This window comes from Pseudophryne corroboree, chromosome 2 (assembly GCF_028390025.1).
Source record: "Pseudophryne corroboree isolate aPseCor3 chromosome 2, aPseCor3.hap2, whole genome shotgun sequence".
NCBI classification, from domain to species: domain Eukaryota; kingdom Metazoa; phylum Chordata; class Amphibia; order Anura; family Myobatrachidae; genus Pseudophryne; species Pseudophryne corroboree.
Window position 1 is genome coordinate 468,880,015 of NC_086445.1, and position 18,313 is coordinate 468,898,327.

Here is an 18,313-nt window from a genome sequence, read left to right on the forward strand (position 1 = left end):
GAGGTTCCTGACCAGGTCAGATAACTCCTTGGCTTTTTCTTCGGGAAGAAAAACCTTTTTCTGAACTGTGTCCAGAATCATCCCCAGGAACAGCAGACGAGTTGTCGGCATTAATTGGGATTTTGGAATATTCAGAATCCATCCGTGCTGCTTTAGCACCTCTTGAGATAGTGCTAAACCCATCTCTAGCTGTTCTCTGGACCTTGCCCTTATTAGGAGATCGTCCAAGTATGGGATAATTAATACGCCTTTTCTTCGAAGAAGAAATATTATCTCGGCCATTACCTTTGTAAAGACCCGAGGTGCCGTGGACAAACCAAACGGCAGCGTCTGAAACTGATAGTGACAGTTTTGTACAACGAACCTGAGGTACCCCTGGTGTGAGGGGTAATTGGAACGTGGAGATACGCATCCTTGATGTCCAAGGATACCATAAAGTCCCCTTCTTCCAGGTTCGCTATCACTGCTCTGAGTGACTCCATCTTGAACTTGAACTTCTTTATGTACAGGTTCAAGGACTTCAGATTTAGAATAGGCCTTACCGAGCCATCCGGCTTCGGTACCACAAAAAGAGTGGAATAATACCCCTTCCCTTGTTGTAGAAGAGGTACCTTGACTATCACCTGCTGAGAATACAGCTTGTGAATGGCTTCCAAAACCGTCTCCCTTTCTGAGGGGGACGTTGGTAAAGCAGACTTCAGGAAACGGCTAGGTGGCTCTGTCTCTAATTTCAACCTGTACCCCTGAGATATTATCTGCAGGATCCAGGGATTTACCTGCGAGTGAGCCCACTGCGCGCTGTAATTCTTGAGACGACCGCCTACCGCCCCCGAGTCCGCTTGCGAAGCCCCAGCGTCATGCTGAGGCTTTTGTAGAAGCCGGGGAGGGCTTCGGTTCCTGGGAAGGAGCTGCCTGTTGCTGTCTCTTCCCTCGTCCTCTGCCTCGTGGCAGATATGAATAGCCCTTTGCTCTCTTATTTTTAAAGGAACGAAAGGGCTGCGGTTGAAAGGTCGGTGCCTTTTTCTGTTGGGGAGTGACTTGAGGTAGAAAGGTGGATTTCCCGGCCGTAGCCGTGGCCACCAAATCCGATAGACCGACCCCAAATAACTCCTCTACGCATCGCCTGTCCACTGTCGTGTCCATAAAGCTCTTCTGGCCGAAATGGACATAGCACTTACCCGTGATGCCAGTGTGCAGATATCTCTCTGTGCATCACGCATATAAAGAAATGCATCCTTTATTTGTTCTAACGACAGTAAAATATTGTCCCTGTCCAGGGTATCAATATTTTCGATCAGGGACTCTGACCAAACTACCCCAGCACTGCACATCCAGGCAGTCGCAATAGCTGGTCGTAGTATAACACCTGCATGTGTGTATATACCTTTTTGGATATTTTCCATCCTCCTATCTGATGGATCTTTAAGTGCGGCCGTCTCAGGAGAGGGTAACGCCACTTGTTTTGATAAGCGTGTTAGCGCTTTGTCCACCCTAGGAGGTGTTTCCCAGCGCTCCCTAACCTCTGGCGGGAAAGGGTATAAAGCCAATAACTTCTTTGAAATTAGCAGTTTTTTATCGGGGCACCCCACGCTTCATCACACACGTCATTTAATTCTTCTGATTCGGTAAAAACTACTGGTAGTTTTTTCACACCCCACATAATACCCTGTTTAGTGGTACCTGTAGTATCAGCTAAATGTAACATCTCCTTTATTGCCAAAATCATATAACGTGTGGCCCTACTGGAAAATACGGTTGATTCGTCACCTTCACCACCGGAATCAGTGCCTGTGTCTGGGTCTGTGTCGACCGACTGAGGCAAGGGGCGTTTTACAGCCCCTGACGGTGTTTGAGGCGCCTGGACAGGCACTAATTGAGTGTCCGGCCACCTCATGTCGGCAAACGACTGCTTAAGCGAGTTGACGCTATCCCGTAATTCCACAAATAAAGGCATCCATTCTGGTGTCGACCCCCTAGGAGGTGACATCCTCATATTTGGCAATTGCTCCGCCTCCACACCAATAACGTCCTCATACATGTCGACACACACGTACCGACACACAGCAGACACACAGGGAATGCTCTATACGAAGACAGGACCCACTAGCCCTTTGGGGAGACAGAGGGAGAGTCTGCCAGCACACACCAAAAAGCGCTATATATGACAGGGATAGCCTTATGATTAAGTGCTCCCTTATAGCTGCTTTTATATTAATATATTGCCATTTATTTTGCCCCCCCTCTCTGTTATACCCTGTTTCTGTAGTGCAGTGCAGGGGAGAGACCTGGGAGCCTTCCTGACCAGCGGAGCTGTGACAGAAAATGGCGCCGTGTGCTGAGGAGATAGGCCCCGCCCCTTTTTCGGCGGGCTCGTCTCCCGCTATTTAGTACATTTAGGCAGGGGTAAATATCTCCATATAGCCTCTGGGGCTATATGTGAGGTATTTTTAGCCTTTTTAAAGGTTTTCATTTGCCTCCCAGGGCGCCCCCCCCCCCAGCGCCCTGCACCCTCAGTGACTGCCGTGTGAAGTGTGCTGAGAGGAAAATGGCGCACAGCTGCAGTGCTGTGCGCTACCTTAAGAAGACTGCAGGAGTCTTCAGCCGCCGATTCTGGACCTCTTCTTGCTTCAGCATCTGTGAGGGGGCCGGCGGCGTGGCTCCGGTGACCATCCAGGCTGTACCTGTGATCGTCCCTCTGGAGCTTCATGTCCAGTAGCCAAGAAGCCAATCCATCCTGCACGCAGGTGAGTTCACTTCTTCTCCCCTCTGTCCCTCGTTGCAGTGATCCTGTTGCCAGCAGGAATCACTGTAAAATAAAAAACCTAAGCTAAACTCTCTAAGCATCTCTTTATGAGAGCCACCTAGAATTGCACCCTTCTCGGCCGGGCACAAAAATCTAACTGGAGTCTGGAGGAGGGTCATAGGGGGAGGAGCCAGTACACCACCTGACCTGTAAAAGCTTTACTTTTGTGCCCTGTCTCCTGCGGAGCCGCTATTCCCCATGGTCCTTTCAGGAACCCCAGCATCCACTTAGGACGATAGAGAAATATATATATATATATATATACATACATAAATATAATTCCAAGAAGAGGGACGGCACTCATAGGATTTTGCAACAAACATATTGTATTCCAATAAAAGACAGTTCCAAAGATGACATCAACGTTTCGGTGTAGAACACCGTCATCAGGATGTACATCCTGATGTAATCTTTGGAACTGTCTTTTATTGGAATACAATATGTTTGTTGCAAAATCCTATGAGTGCCGTCCCTCTTCTTGGAATTATCTAATCATGGCTACCGCATGATAGGACTGGATCACCAAGGTATTTGTGTCTATTTTTCGAGTGCCGAGAGATAGATATATATATATATATATATATATATATATATATATATATATATATATATATATATATATATATATATATATATATATATATATATATATATATATATATATATATATTGTACCAATGGTGCCCGGCACTCCTGGTCCTGATGATGTAAGTTGCCTGGGTGCCCTCCGTGCTAGTTAGGGCATGTATTCAGAAAAAAGACGGCGTCACTCCAGGTCTTTCAAATAGTAATGGTGTAATTTAAATAAACATCACAAAAGCCAACGTTTCGGGGCCCGTAGCCCCTTTGTCAAGGTGTGTGCAGTGTAAAGAAAAAGCCTTACCTTTTAAAGATCCGTGTCACCCACAGTGGGTGACACGGATCTTTAAAAGGTAAGGCTTTTTCTTCTTTACACTGCACACACCTTGACAAAGGGGCTACGGGCCCCGAAACGTTGGCTTTTGTGATGTTTATTTGAATTACACCATTACTATCTGAAAGACCTGGAGTGACGCCGTCTTTTTTCTGAATATATATATATATATATATATATATATATATAAATAAAACACAGCACGGTCCTAGACCAGAGGTATATATTAGAATACTCGTACAATATATTCTATAACAGGTACACTTCTTAACTATCGCTGTCTATATAAAGACATGTAGAATACTCAAGTGTTTGTAAAGTCACAGCGCTGTATACAGGCGGCTTTACAAGGGAGACCTTGCCCTGCAATCCCAGAGACCAGTAGAAGCTATGCTCAGAAGATGGCACCCAGCGTCTCTGTCAGGGAATGAGGGAGAGTGTGAGGCAGCTCCAGGGCTGGAAAGCTATGTGGAGATGGCACTCTGGGCCAGGGGAAGAGCTACAGGTCAATCGCCGGTTCCCCTATTCCACTGACGGTACTACAGAGCCTTATTAAATGGGGAGTTAGTACACCTGACCTGTACTCTTACGACCTGGCGGTCTACTGGGGTCCCTGCTCGGTGTCCATGACAGCACCGCGACCCGTCTCCCAAGAATGCAATTTAAATTGCAAATCCTGCCTGGGTTACTATCTTACCTCCTCCCCGTAGCAGCCAAGCGATCCAGGAGAGTGGTCTGCAACTGTGTGCCTAACCTGGAGCGCCTCCGCCGCAAGTACCCGGGCACTGAGCCGCGGGAGTATGGGACGCTGCTTGGGAGGTGATGGAGCTGCAGCGCTGACAGCCCAGTTGAAGAAATCTTCTTAGAAAAGCTTTTTCAGGGCTGCCCAGTGCAGCCCTCCTGTTAGGTGACCTGCTGCTGCAGGCACCAACTCAAAACTGAGCTCTCAGTGCCTTGAGGCGTGGTTTATAGGGGAGGCCCCAATGCATTCTGGGACAGCCTAAAGCTTTAGCCTGTTGGTGCCTCTGGCTCAAGATCCACTCTACACCCCAGTGTTTTCCATTGGAAACCAATGTATCCTGCTGCAGAAAAAAAGAAGTAAGTATTCTTATATGGGCATGGTAACAGGATGGGAGGTTGTAAATCAATAGGTCGACCACTATTGGTCGACATGGACAAAAGGTCAACATTGTAAAAAGGTCGACATGGCAATGGTCAACACAGGAAAAGGTCAACATGAGTTTTTTTTTAAACAACAATTTTTTTACTTTTTCATACTTTACCATCCACGTGGACTACGATTGTGAATAGTAACATGTGCCGAGCGCAGTGGTTGTAGAGCGAGGCACCTTGCCTGGAGCTGCAAAGGGGCGCTGTGCACTGATTGGGGTTCCCAATGACTTTACAGCGTTAACTACACCAAACCCCCCACCTCTTTCAAAAAAAAAAGTATGTCAACCTTTTTCACGTCAACTTAATGCATGTCAACCTAGTGACTGTCGACCTTTCCCAGGTTGACCCTGTGATCCATACCCTATGGGCACTCCCAGATTTTCTTAAGGTGTTATCACTGTTGGTTTTATATTAAGCTTTATAGTAAATATACTATTAAGATTTCTTCTTGCAACAAATTGATTATATGATTGTTATAAACCTAACCACTGCATCTTCGCTCTTCTTCCATCTAAAAGACGGTTCAGGTGTATTAGAGCTAAAACATCTTGTTTCAAGAACTGTTTTTTCCCATCTGTTATCGTTAGTCTTACTTTTAATTGGTGACCTATATGTGGATGGCCTGGATCTAATGACAATAATTAATATCTATATATCTAGCTTTCTTCTTTAATACTACAATTGAAAGGCAAAATCTAAACATAATTAAAAATACAAATTTAAAAATGTGAGGTACTAATGGCAATAATTACATAAATTGCTGTGAATTTGAATTTTAACTGACTAATTTTCCATCTGGCTTTTATTGTGATAAAGTTCATGCTGCAAATTACCGTGGCTAATAGGATATCCTCCCCCAATGTCTCTTTCAGCTATTAGATCTACTTTATTAAAATATTAAAAACAAATTTGTGGTAATTAAGTAATGGATCTTTAAACATTCTATGATTTCGGAATCAAGACAACATTATTATGATGTGTGATTAAAATGTGTCCATCAAATTTCTGAGTAACGGTTTGCAATAAATTATGGTATCTCCTTTATTTTCTGCTATGTCAGTTATATCGAGTATTCTATTTAAAAATGTGTATTCATGTACACCTATATTTGTCTTGATTGCCAATATATTTTACAGACATCGTCACTAATACCACTTTCAGAGAGAAATGTCTGAAAGTACCGGCTTTTCAATGCTGGGTCGTTTTGCTGGTCCCTGCCTGACCCCCCCCTTTCACACAGACAAGCAAATTACACAGTCAAGAAATTCTACACGGTAATTTGCGGATCAACACAGGTATTTAGTCTGTGTGAAAGGGTCGGAATTTCAACCCGGGTTCACCCTTTCAAACAGAAAAAGGACCTGTGTTAATAGTGAAATTACCAGGTGGAACTTCTTCACCCGGTAATTTCACATTCTGTGTGAAAGGGGTATTATACATCATTGCTTCATTATCCAATCAACGCTAAGTGAAGTAAAGTTAGTATAGTACATATTGGGTTTTTTTTGTGTAATCTTAGGGACACATTGTTCAGTTGATTAAAGCCTACACAAGCATACAATGCCTCCTTATATTACTATTTGGGAAGGTATTGTAAGTTGGTAATGTTAAATTTCTGGTCTATTACATTCACTTTATTAACAAAAACTGCCAATTCACAATACCTTCTGCATAAAGAGCAATCTAGGGAAGGCACTGTATGCTATACAGACTGGTCAATTGAACAATGTGTCCCTAATACACTTTTCAGACAGAAAACCCGGCAATTACCCGACACTTCAGTGCTGGGTTGTGTTGCTGATCTCTGTCTGAACCCCCTTTCACGCAGAGAAGCAAATTACCAGGTCAAGAATTTTGACCCGGTAATTTGCCGATCAAAACTGATATTTTGTCTGTGTGGAAGGGTCAACATGGGTCGAAATTCCGGGGTCTCCAACCCTGGTAAATTCCTGACACGAAGTCCCAGAAATTTCAACCCAGGTTGACCTTTGTCGAAGTCGAAAATATTATAGTCATACACATCACGTGCAAACACCACACAGAGTGGCCTCCGTGCGTGTGCTTGTTCTGCCGTGCGTGCGCATATTCGCACTTGCGTATATTGGCTCACGAGGTCCTGCGTATTAGCGCGTGGTATGAGTAATTACGGTAGCATATGCATTCGCATGGAAAAGCCACAAAGACATATCTCATTTAATCCACATAGTGCATAAGTTACACATAGCCTACATGCACCACACCAGCGAGTTACATTTGCTTCAAAGGTATAACAATAGAGATATTCAACTTTACAGGATATGAGGGGACAGAATTAGGTTAGGAGGTGGTGTTTGGTATCCAGCTGTACAGTATTTCAAGGGCAATATTCCGGTTATTACACTGTATTTACTGTACTCTTGATATTCGGCGGGAACCCAGTGGAGAACATCTGCAAGTGCACCTGGACTGGGCATCGCCCACCTATTCAAACCGACCTATGAACCCTCCTGTGCTGTAAATGACCAGCCCTTTGACCTATAGATGAAGAGATTACATTTTCCATTGTTTCATGATTTGGACTAATGTATAAAAGCCAAGCCGCCTGTCCGGTCAGACACATTCTCTGATGGTCATCTATCCAGATTGACTGAGGACCGGGACCGGGTGGCGCAGGCGAACAAACGTATGTATCCATTGATTGTAGCCTTTTCTCTTATGTCAGTGGTTCCCAAACTTTTGTGAGTCACGGCACCCTGGAGTGTCAGATTTTTTTTTCACGGCACCCCTAGGCCACAAGTTTCTTATTGAGAAATTTAGAAAAAAATATTAGATTAAGTAAATTATGTTTATATGTCACCCTAGGGTCAGTTGCGTGGTGAGGGACAAGATTTGCTTCTGTTTGTCCACACATTTTATAACTGGAAGCCATCAGCACTGGTTTTGCCTATTAAATTGACAATAAATAGTTTGAATTGGTCCTTGACCACCAACCTGAGGCACCCCTGCAAGTGTCCCGCGGCACCCCAGGGTGCCACGGCACACAGTTTGGGAACCACTGTCTTATGTGATTGTATTTCTTGTTGTACCCCCTTTTGAGTAAATAGTTGTTGCTGGGTTGGACCTCAACATTACATATACAATTGGTGTCGCATTCCTTTCCTGTTAGGGGTTATAAATTGTATTCTGCCGCACGAGTAGCTACTTTGTGCTTACAGCGTGACGACGTGCGCACGCAACGTGTACGCATTTGATAGGGGTTACACACACACGCTTAACGGTCGCAGCGGCCTGAACTTTTGTGTATATAAGGCATTGCTCTTTTCCTGAAAGTTAATCAGACTTAAAACCTTTTCACACAGAAAAAGGACCCGTGTTTTTCATGAAATTACCGGGTAGAACTGCTTCACCCGGTAATTTCATTTTCTGTCTGAAAAGGGTTTAACTGAACAGCAATTTGAACTACAATATAGCTGGCTATGGGGTCTATTCATGAAGCAGTGAAAAGTGTGGAAAAGTGAGCCTGTGGAGAAGTTGCCCATGGCAACCAATCAGCTGCTCTGTATAACTGTATAGTATGCAAATTATAAATGTTACGTCAATACTGATTGTTTGCCATGGGCAACGTCTCCACTGGCTCACTTCTCCACACTTTTCACTGCTTCATGAATAGACCCCTATATACCTGAACAGCTTTACGCGACCTGACCAACTTGTCTGTCCAACTAAAATGGTGCCCCACAAACCAACTTTTTCATCAGACTATCCAATTTCTTTCCAACTTATGAAATCACAAAGTAACGAGAAAAAAAAGAAGGGGTAGTATTTGGGTGCACTAGCCAGTATCAAATTTAACTAAATGCTTAACTTTTATATATTTAAAACATCCATAATTCCCCCTTTGGGAATGGAAAAATAGATCAGTGAAATATTAGTTAATAGAATATGAAAATATATTGAGAATGTTAAAAACTTGAGCCGGGGACCCTTCCGAACAGTCTAGGGCTCCTTCGTAAGTTCTATATTGCTAATTTAATTCCACTCTTTGAGCATTGGGCACTATACAATATTGGACTAGATAGCTGAACAGAGTATCTCGTAATTTTGTTGTTCTTGTACACACTTCACTGGATGACTTTAATAAAGATTATAATTCAACCAGCTGTCTGGTCTCTGTAATGTCTGTGTTTGATAGTGTTATGTGCCAAGGCTATCATTTTAACTAATATCACACTAACCTATTTTCAGTTCATAAAGGGGGGAATTCTGAATGTTTTAAATATACAGTGCATCCATAAAGTATTCACAGCGCTTCAATTATTCCATATTATGTTATAGTCTTATTCCAAAATGGAATAAATTCATTTTTGTCCTCAAAATTCTACACACAATACCCCATGACGACGTGAAAAAAAAAGTTTGAGATGTTTGCACATTTATTAAAAATTAAAAATGAAGAAATCGCATGTACTTAAGTATTCACAGCCTTTGCCATAAAGCTCAAAATTGAGCTCAGGTGCATCCTGTTTCCACTGATCATACTCGAGATGTTCCTACAGCTTAATTGGAGTCCACCTGCAGTAAATTCAGTTGATTGGACATGATTTGGAAAGGCACACACCTGTCTATATAAGGTCCCACACTCGACAGTGCATGTCTGAGCACAAACCAAGCATGAAGTCAAAGGAATTGTCTGTAGACTTCCGAGACAGGATTGTCTTGAGGCACAAATCTGTAGAAGGGTACAGAAAAATATCTGCTGCTTTGAAGGTCCCAATGAGTGCAGTGGCCTCCATCATCCATAAATGGAAGAAGTTCGGAACCACCAGGACTCTTCCTAGAGCTGGCCGACCGTCTAAACTGAGTGATAGGGGGAGAAGGGCCCTAGTCAGGGAGGTGACCGAGAACCCGACGGTCCCTCTGTCAGAGCTACAGCATTCCTCTGTGGAGAGAGGAGATCTATCCAGAAGGACAACCATCTCTGCAGCAATCCACCAATCAGGCCCGTATGGTAGAGTGGCCAGATGAAAGCCACTCCTTAGTAAAAAGCACATGGCCGCGTGCCTGGAGTTTGCCAAAATGCACCTGAAGGACTCTCAGACCATGAAAAAGAAAATTCTCTGGTCTGATGAGACAAACATTGAACTCTTTGGTGTGAATGGCAGGCGTCATATTTGGAGTAAACCAGGCACGGCTCATCACCAGGCCAATACCATCCCTACAGTAAAGCATGGTGGTGGCAGCATCATGCTGTGAGGATATTTTTTCAGCGGCAGGAACTGGGAGACTAGTCAGGATAGAGGGAAAAGGAGATTTATGGTAAGAACTTACCGTTGTTAAATCTCTTTCTGCGAGGTACCCTGTGTTTCACAGGGAATAACGGGGGGGGGGTCATTCCGAGTTGATCGCTAGCTGCAATTGTTCGCAGCGATCAGGCTAAAAAAATGGCAGTTCTGCGCATGCCGTGCAATGCGCACGCGCGATGTATGGGCACAACGACCGATGTAATTTTGCACAGGGTCTAGCGATGCATTTCAGTCGCACTGCTTGCCGCAGAGTGATTGACATGAAGTGGGCGTTTCTGGGTGGCAACTGACCGTCTTCAGGGAGTGTGCGGAAAAACACAGGCGTGCCAGGAAAAACGCAGGTGTGGCTGGGCGAACGCCGGGCTGGTTTGTGACGTCAAATCCGGAACTGAATAGTCTGAAGTGATCACAAGCGCTGAGTAGGTTTTGAGCTACTCTGAAACTACACAAAAAATGTTGTAGCCGCTCTGCGGTACAACCGTTCGCACTTCTGCAAAGCTCAAGTACACTCCCAGTGGACAGCGGCATAGCGTTTGCACTGCTGCTAAAAACTGCTAGCAAGCGATCAACTCGGAATGACCCCCAACATCGGGGTTGTAGGGTAGGATCTTGATCCGAGGCACCAACAGGCTACAGCTTTGACTGTTTCCAAGATGCTCAGCGCCGCCTCCGTGCACAGGAGCTCAGTTTCGTTAACCAGTCCAATGCAGTAGCAGGCAAAAGAGACGACAACTGTTAGTAGCCACGTACACCACATTCTCACGACAGGAGAAGGAATCAGCGGCTAACGCCGTACAAACCCAAAGAAGCTAAGTGCGTCAGGGTGGGCGCCCTGTGGAACCCAGTGTACCTCGCAGAAAGATTTAACAACGCAAGTTCTTACCATAACTCTCCTTTTCTGCAGCGGGGTACACTGGGCTCCACAGGGAATAACATCGGGGATGTCCTAAAGCAGTTCCTCATGGGAGGGGACGCACTGTAGCGGGCACAAAGGAAGCATCCTGAGAGGCGGAAGTATCAAAGTCATAGAACCTTATGAACGTGTTCACTGAGGACCACGTAACCGCCTTGAACAATTGTTTAAGGGTCGCACCACGGCGGGCCGCCCAAGAAGGTCCAACAGACCGAGTAGAATGGGCTTTGATGGTAGCAGGAGCTGGAAGGCCAGCCTGTACATAAGCTTGTGCAATCACCATTCTAATCTATCTGGCCAGGGTCTGCTTATTCACAGGCCAGCCACGTTTGTGAAAACTAAAAAGGACAAAGAGAGAATGCGACTTCCGAATGGAAGCTGTACTCTTCACATAGATACGGAGAGCCCGTACCACGTCCAAAGACCGCTCTTTGGATGACAATTCAGGGAGAGATAAAGGCCAGAACCACAATTAAGGTGAAAAGAAGACACCACCTTAGGTAGATAACCAGGGAGTGTCTGAAGGACTGCCCGGTCACGGTGAAAAATCAGAAAGGGAGACCGACAAGATAATGCACCCAAATCTAAAACCCATCTAGCAGAGAGGCAAAAGCCAGCAGAAACAAAACCTTAAGAGTAAGCCACTTAAGGTCTGCAAACTCAAGAGGTTCAATTGGAAACTCTTGCAACGTCTCCAGAACCAAGAACCAGAACCAGATGGAAACTCTTCGCTCTATTGTTCTGGCTTTGGAGCCAGGGGACTATATGCTCTCCCTGGACATACAGGATGCTTATCTCCATATTCCTATTGCCATGTTGCATCAGCAGTACCTGCGGTTTGCTATTGGCAACCTCCATTATAAACTCCCAAGGAGCCCAAGGAGCCACAGGCGGGACATAGGGAGGTTGAATCCGTAACACACCCTGAGTGAATGTATGAACATCAGGCAGAGATGCAATTTTTCTCTGAAACCACACCAACAAGGCATAAATATGAACCTTGATGGAGGCCAGACGAAGGCCCAAGTCCAGGCCCCGTTGTAGGAAAGCCAAAAGTTTGGCCGTACTAAACTTGTAAGCATCATGATTGTTAGCTGCGCACCAAGCAAAGTAAGAAATCCAGACCGTATGATAAATCCGAGCAGAAGCCGGTTCACGGGCCTTCAACATGGTTTGAATGACAGCCTAAGAAAATCCTTTGGCCCTCAGAACGGAAGCTTCGAGATCCACGCCGTCAAAGCCAGCCAGGACAAATCCTGGTATACACAAGGGCCCTGAACGAGGAGGTCTGGGCGTTGTGGAAGTAGAAGAGGACGCTCTATCGAGAGACCCTGTAGGTCTGAGAACCAATGCCGTCTGGGCCACGCTGGAGCGATCAGAAGCAGGATTCCTCCTTCTTGCTTGAACTTCCTTATTACCCTGGGCAGAAGCGACACCGGAGGGAACACGTACGGCAGCCAAAAGTTCCATGGAATTGTCAGTGCGTCCATGAACGCTGCTTGAAGATCCCTTGTCCGTGCTCCGAAGACCAGAACCTTGTGACTGTGTTAAGACGCCATCCGGTCTACGTCTGGTAGGCCCCACTTGTCCACTAGGAGTTGAAAGACTTCTGGATGGAGGCTCCACTCTCCAGTGTGTATGTCCTGACGACTGAGGAAGTCCGCTTCCCAGTTGAGGACCCTCGGAATAAACACTGCCGATATAGCTGGTAGATGGCGTTCCGCCCACTGAAGAATCTTTGACACTTTCATCATTGCCATGTGGCTGCGAGTACCGCCTTGATGATTTATGTACGCCACCGTGGTGGCGTTGTCCGACTGTACTTGAACAGGCCTGTTCTGCATGAGATACTGGGCCAGGTTCAGAGCATTGAACACTGCCCGCAATTCCAGAATGTTTATCGGGAGGAGAGACTCCTCCTTGGTCCACCGACCCTGAAGGGAGTGTTGCTCCAACACCGCGCCCCAACCCCTCAGACTGGCATCCGTCGTCAGAAGGACCCAGTTGGAGATCCAGAAGGGACGACCCCTGCTCAATCGTTGGTCCTGGAGCCAGCAGTTCAGTGACAGACGAACCTCCGGAGACAATGAGATCATTTGAGACCTGATCCGGTGAGGCAGGCCGTCCCACTTGGCAAGAATCAGCTTCTGCAAAGGGCAGGAATGAAATTGAGCATACTCCACCATGTCGAAAGCCGATACCATGAGGCCTAGTACTTGCATCGCCGAGTGAATCGACACTCGCAGACGAGAGAGGAAGCATTGAATTCTGTCCTGAAGGCTCAGGACCTTCTCCTGAGACAAGAACAACCGCTGGTTGTGAGTGTCCAACAATGCCCCCAGGTGCACCATGCTCTGAACAGGGACTAAGGAGGATTTCTTCGAGTTGATGAGACACCCGTGGGCTTGCAGAAACTGGACCGTCAGATCCAGGTGACGGAGGAGTGTTTCTGGGGATTTCGCCAAGATCAGCAAGTCGTCAAAATACGGTAGGATCCTGACACCCTGATGGTGGAGTAAAGCCGTAATTACCGCCATGACCTTCGTGAAGACTCGCGGAGCTGTAGTCAAACCAAAAGGAAAAGCCTGAAGTTTATAATGGAGGTTGCCAATAGCAAACCGCAGGTACTGCTGATGCAACATGGCAATAGGAATATGGAGATAAGCATCCTGTATGTCCAGGGAGAGCATATAGTCCCCTGGCTCCAAAGCCAGAACAATAGAGCGAAGAGTTTCCATCCGAAACTTGGAGACTCTCACCAATTTGTTTAAGGACTTGAGGTTGAGAATGGGCCGGGAGGAACCATTCGGTTTCGGGACTAGGAACAGTGGTGAATAGTACCCCTTGCCTCTCTGAGCCAGAGGCACCGGTACTACCACTTCTGTGGCCAAGAGGGATTGTACCACCAAATTAAGAGTTTTTGCCTTCACCTGATCCAAAGGGATATCTGTCAGGCAAAATCGATAAGGGGGACGATTCTTGAAGGATATGGCGTATCCGTGAGTGATGCTTCCCGTACCCAGGAGTCTGAATTGGTCTTCAACCATTGCTGGGTAAACCTTAGAAGTCGGACTCCCAACCTGGGATCCCCCAGGTTGAGGCCCACCCCGTCATGCGATTTGGAAGCAGGCTGACGGGCAGCCCAGGCATGTTTAGGTTTGGGCTTAGTGGTTTTGGAAGTGCGAGCCTGTTTCGGGTACGCCTGATCCTTTGCTTTACATGGAGGACGAAAGGAACGAAAGGAAGTACTCTTAACCTTCGGGACCGAAGGAGCAGTACTAGGTAGACACGCCGTCTTAGCAGAAGCTAAGTCAGCCACAATCTTGTTGAGATCCTCACCAAAAAGAATGTCTCCCTTAAAAGGGAGCACCTCCAGGGTTTTCTTTGAGTCCAGATCCATGGACCAGGACCGTAACCAGAGAATCCGGCGAGCCAAAATGGACGTAGTAGAGGCCTTGGCCGCCAGAATACCGGCATCAGAAGCCGCCTCCTTAATGTAATGAGATGCTGTGACAATATACGAGAGGCAATGTCTAGCATTATCAGAAAAGTTGGACGGCAGCTCTGCTTCCACCTCCTGAGCCCACGCTCCAATAGCTTTTGCAGCTACAATAGTGGGTCGATGCACAGCTCCTGCGAGGGTGTAAATAGCTTTTAAGCAACCCTCCACACGCTTATCCGTCGGTTCTATCAGAGAGGTGACGATAGTTACAGGTAGAGCAGAGGACACCACCAGCCGCGCCACTTGCGAATTCACCAGCGGTGGTGTTTCCCAATTCTTACTTGGCTCCGCAGCTAGGGGATAGTGAGCCAGCATCTTCTTGTGAGGTGTGAATTTCTTTCCTGGATTTTCCCAGGATTCCTGACGTATGACAATTAAGTGGTCAGAATGAGGCAAAACTTGTTTAAATAACCTTCTGACATTTAAACCTATCCGGTTTCTTAGAGGTAACAACAGGTTCTGGGTCATCATCAATTTGAAGAATCAGCCTGATAGCCTCCAATAAGTCAGGAACATCCACCTGCGAAACAGATTCCCCATCAGAAACATCTGGGTCAGTGTCTGAGGGATCAGTATATACGCCATCTTCATCAGACGAAGTGTCTGGAACATGGGTGGATTGTGAGGAAGTAATGGCCCGCTTAGAGGACCCCTCGGTCTTAGGTGGGCGAGGGTTAGGTTTTTGTTTGTTCAGAGCGTGATTCAGTTGCTGTAACTGAGTGGACAGGAGATATGCTCATGGTGGATTAACCGCAGGGACAATATGTGGCTGTACCGGCACCTGAGGTCCCATAGGGGGCGTAAGTCTAGTTAGCAGCGTATTTAGTAGAGAGGAATAAGTAGCCCAAGGTGGGTCATTATGGATCCCCATTGCTACGGCCCTACTGGGTGGGCAGGGAGCCCCCAGAATCTGAATACTCCGCTATGTTTTCCTCCAATGTGTCTGCAGCATCACCACCACGCAGTGTGGGATCAGCCGCAGAACCGTCGCCCCTTGAAGCTGACATAATATGAAAGCGTGAACCACGGGCAATACAGTACAATATCAGCAGTATAATACCAAATCAAGAACCCCCTGTGATAGCACAGAGGATTCAAGAAGTATATAGTGACTGAAAATCACAGAGAAAAATACACAATAAGTATATCCTGTGAAATACCTATAACAAATAACCCCGACGCACTTATCCCCCCTCAGGGTACAGAATATAGGGATAACAATCTGAGTGAGATACACGGAATAGAAATCACGAAGCAGCTATATGCACACACACATGTATAATGCAGAAATTATGACAAGCAATAAAACTGCACTGGACTAGCAATACTAAGTAATAAATCTATACAGATCAATAGATATATCAATGCACAGTAAAGACTGGATATATATCACAGGGTACTTGTACTACATAACCCTGAAGTAATGCACGGTTTCTTAACTAACACAGTCAACAGTCATGTAGCATACTCAAGTGTCCTGTAAAATGCACAGCACTGACATGCAGGCGGCTTTACAGAGGAGGCTTTGCCCAAACAGTCCCAGGATCAGCTCAGCATGCAGTAATGGGCCCAAACGCTGAGATGCAGCTCCAGAGACTTATCCCCTTGCTGGACTCACCACTGGATCCGCTGCTGGATCCACTCATAGTGAAGACCCGCCTCGTCAATGGCGCGTGATGTTCCCGCTTTTTTATACTGGCTGAGGTAATCTTTACTGCTTAAAACGGAGTCAGTCGTCTTTTAAGTCTGTAATGCCAGTCTGAGTACTGTGTACACCCATAGTGTACTTAGACTCAATTCGCTCCCTCAGAAGCGATGCGTTCGCACTGTGTACTGAGTCTGGAGACTACGCCGCCCCCGTAGAAGCCGTGCGTCTCTGTACCCTCATGCCGCCATAATGGCCGGCGACCCGCTAACCGGGATGCTGGCTTAGTACTCCCCACTCTTCATTCTTCTGGCTCTGTTAGGGCTGGCGGCATGCTGCGGGAATGTACGCTTGCCGTGTTGGGGCATGCAAATAGTTCCCTCAGGAGCTAGTGTCCTGTCAGCGGGGAACTGGACCATTAACCCTTCTAGAGGTTGGGCCGTTCCTCCAACTAAGTCCCACGAAGCAGGCAGGCTGGTGCCATCCAGTCCTGACTGAAAACAACAAACAGTTAAAATAAATGCAGAAAACTCTTCAGGAGCTTCCTTCAGCGTGACCAGCTCCTCCGGGCACATTTTCTAAACTGAGTCTGATAGGAGGGGCATAGAGGGAGGAGACAGCGTACACTATCAAATTCTTAAAGTGCCCAAGGCTCCTAGTGGAACCGTCTATACCCCATGGTACTAAATGGATTCCCAGTATCCTCTAGGACACAGGTTCTCAAACTCGGTCCTCAGGACCCCACACAGTGCATGTTTTGCAGGTCTCCTCACAGAATAACAAGTGAAATAATTAGCTCCACCTGTGGACATTTTAAAATGTGTCAGTGAGTAATTAATACACCTGTGCACTTGCTGAGTTACCTGCAAAACATGCACTGTGTGGGGTCCTGAGGACCAAGTTTGAGAACCACTGCTCTAGGACGTAAGAGAAATCAATAATGATAAATGGTTACACCTTCCAGAGCAAAACATTCAAACACACACTGCACTAAATCAGTCACCACTGCAAAAAGAGGAAAAACACAAGACCCATGTAACCAGCATCCCTCACACAAAATTAATTTAAATATTGTCACTGGAAGAGCCCTACAGTAACACATGTCACATGTACACAGGAGCCTCAATAGTGAGCTGGAGACAGTACGTAGTATGGCATTTACACATGATTTATGAACATTACACGCGCAGCCAGCTGGAGTACACATCTCGCTTTATCCCAGTAGCGACCCTTACCTCCATGGCATGTAGGTAGTATATTCACTTCCGTATCAGGATTCAGGATCCTGGAAAGGTAGTTCACTTCCGCCTCCGTCACCTGCTCACGTCACACGCCGGTACGTTACACCACCCTCAGCGTACGTCATTAGGCTGACACGCTTCCTACACCCGCCCTGCGCTCTACGCCAATCAAATCACCTGAACTCAGCAGGATCAGCAATGCAGGCAGGTCAGGCTATGGATGGCCATCTGTGTTGCCTCCATCGATGGTTACCATCGATGTCGATGGCGGCCTAAACCATCGATGTCGGGTAATTACTATTCTATTCCCTAGGTCAGGCTCGCTGTGGGATGTGTCACTTTTTTCTTTGGATGCAGATTCTGCACTGTTTCTGTCACTTTCCAGACACTAGCTATAATTGCCTATAGAGGCAACGCCTTAAAATGCTTTGTTATATGGAGATTCACGCATTTGCATCATCTCGATTAGACTACTGCATACCTCCCAACTGTCCCGCTATTCGGACCCTGTCCCGCTGTCCCACCCGCGGGCAGCAGTGTCTCGCGGGTGGGGGGGCAGTTAGGGGAGGCTTTGATCACCCGCTGCTCTGCTCTGCAAAGCAGCCTGTGATCACTGAATACATGCTGTGCGCACGCGCACGGCATGTATTCAGAGCTAGGAGGGGAGCGGGGGTTGCCCAGCTGCTGGGAGAGCGCTAGGCACGCCCCCAAAAGGGGAAAAATGGGCCGTTTGCCGAGGCCACGCCCACTCGAGTGAGGTCACGCCCATCACGGTTGAGTCCACGCCCCCTTTTCGGATCGGCGCTGCGCAAGAGTCCCGCTATCGACAATCCAAAAGTTG

At 46.6% G+C, this 18,313-nt stretch overlaps 1 protein-coding gene across 2 annotated transcripts in view; it reads right to left on the reverse strand.

Annotated features, from left to right (window-relative positions):
- GCC2 (GRIP and coiled-coil domain containing 2) overlaps nt 1-17,666 on the reverse strand; it is a 244,476-nt gene extending 226,810 nt beyond the window's left edge. The window contains exon 1 of one of the 2 annotated variants that reach the window (XM_063953814.1): nt 17,467-17,666. In XM_063953814.1, the coding sequence (XP_063809884.1) occupies nt 17,467-17,472 (6 nt within the window). In that variant the 5' untranslated portion in view covers nt 17,473-17,666. The other variant, XM_063953812.1, reaches the window with a different exon arrangement.
- Nucleotides 17,667-18,313: the final 647 nt, after the last annotated feature.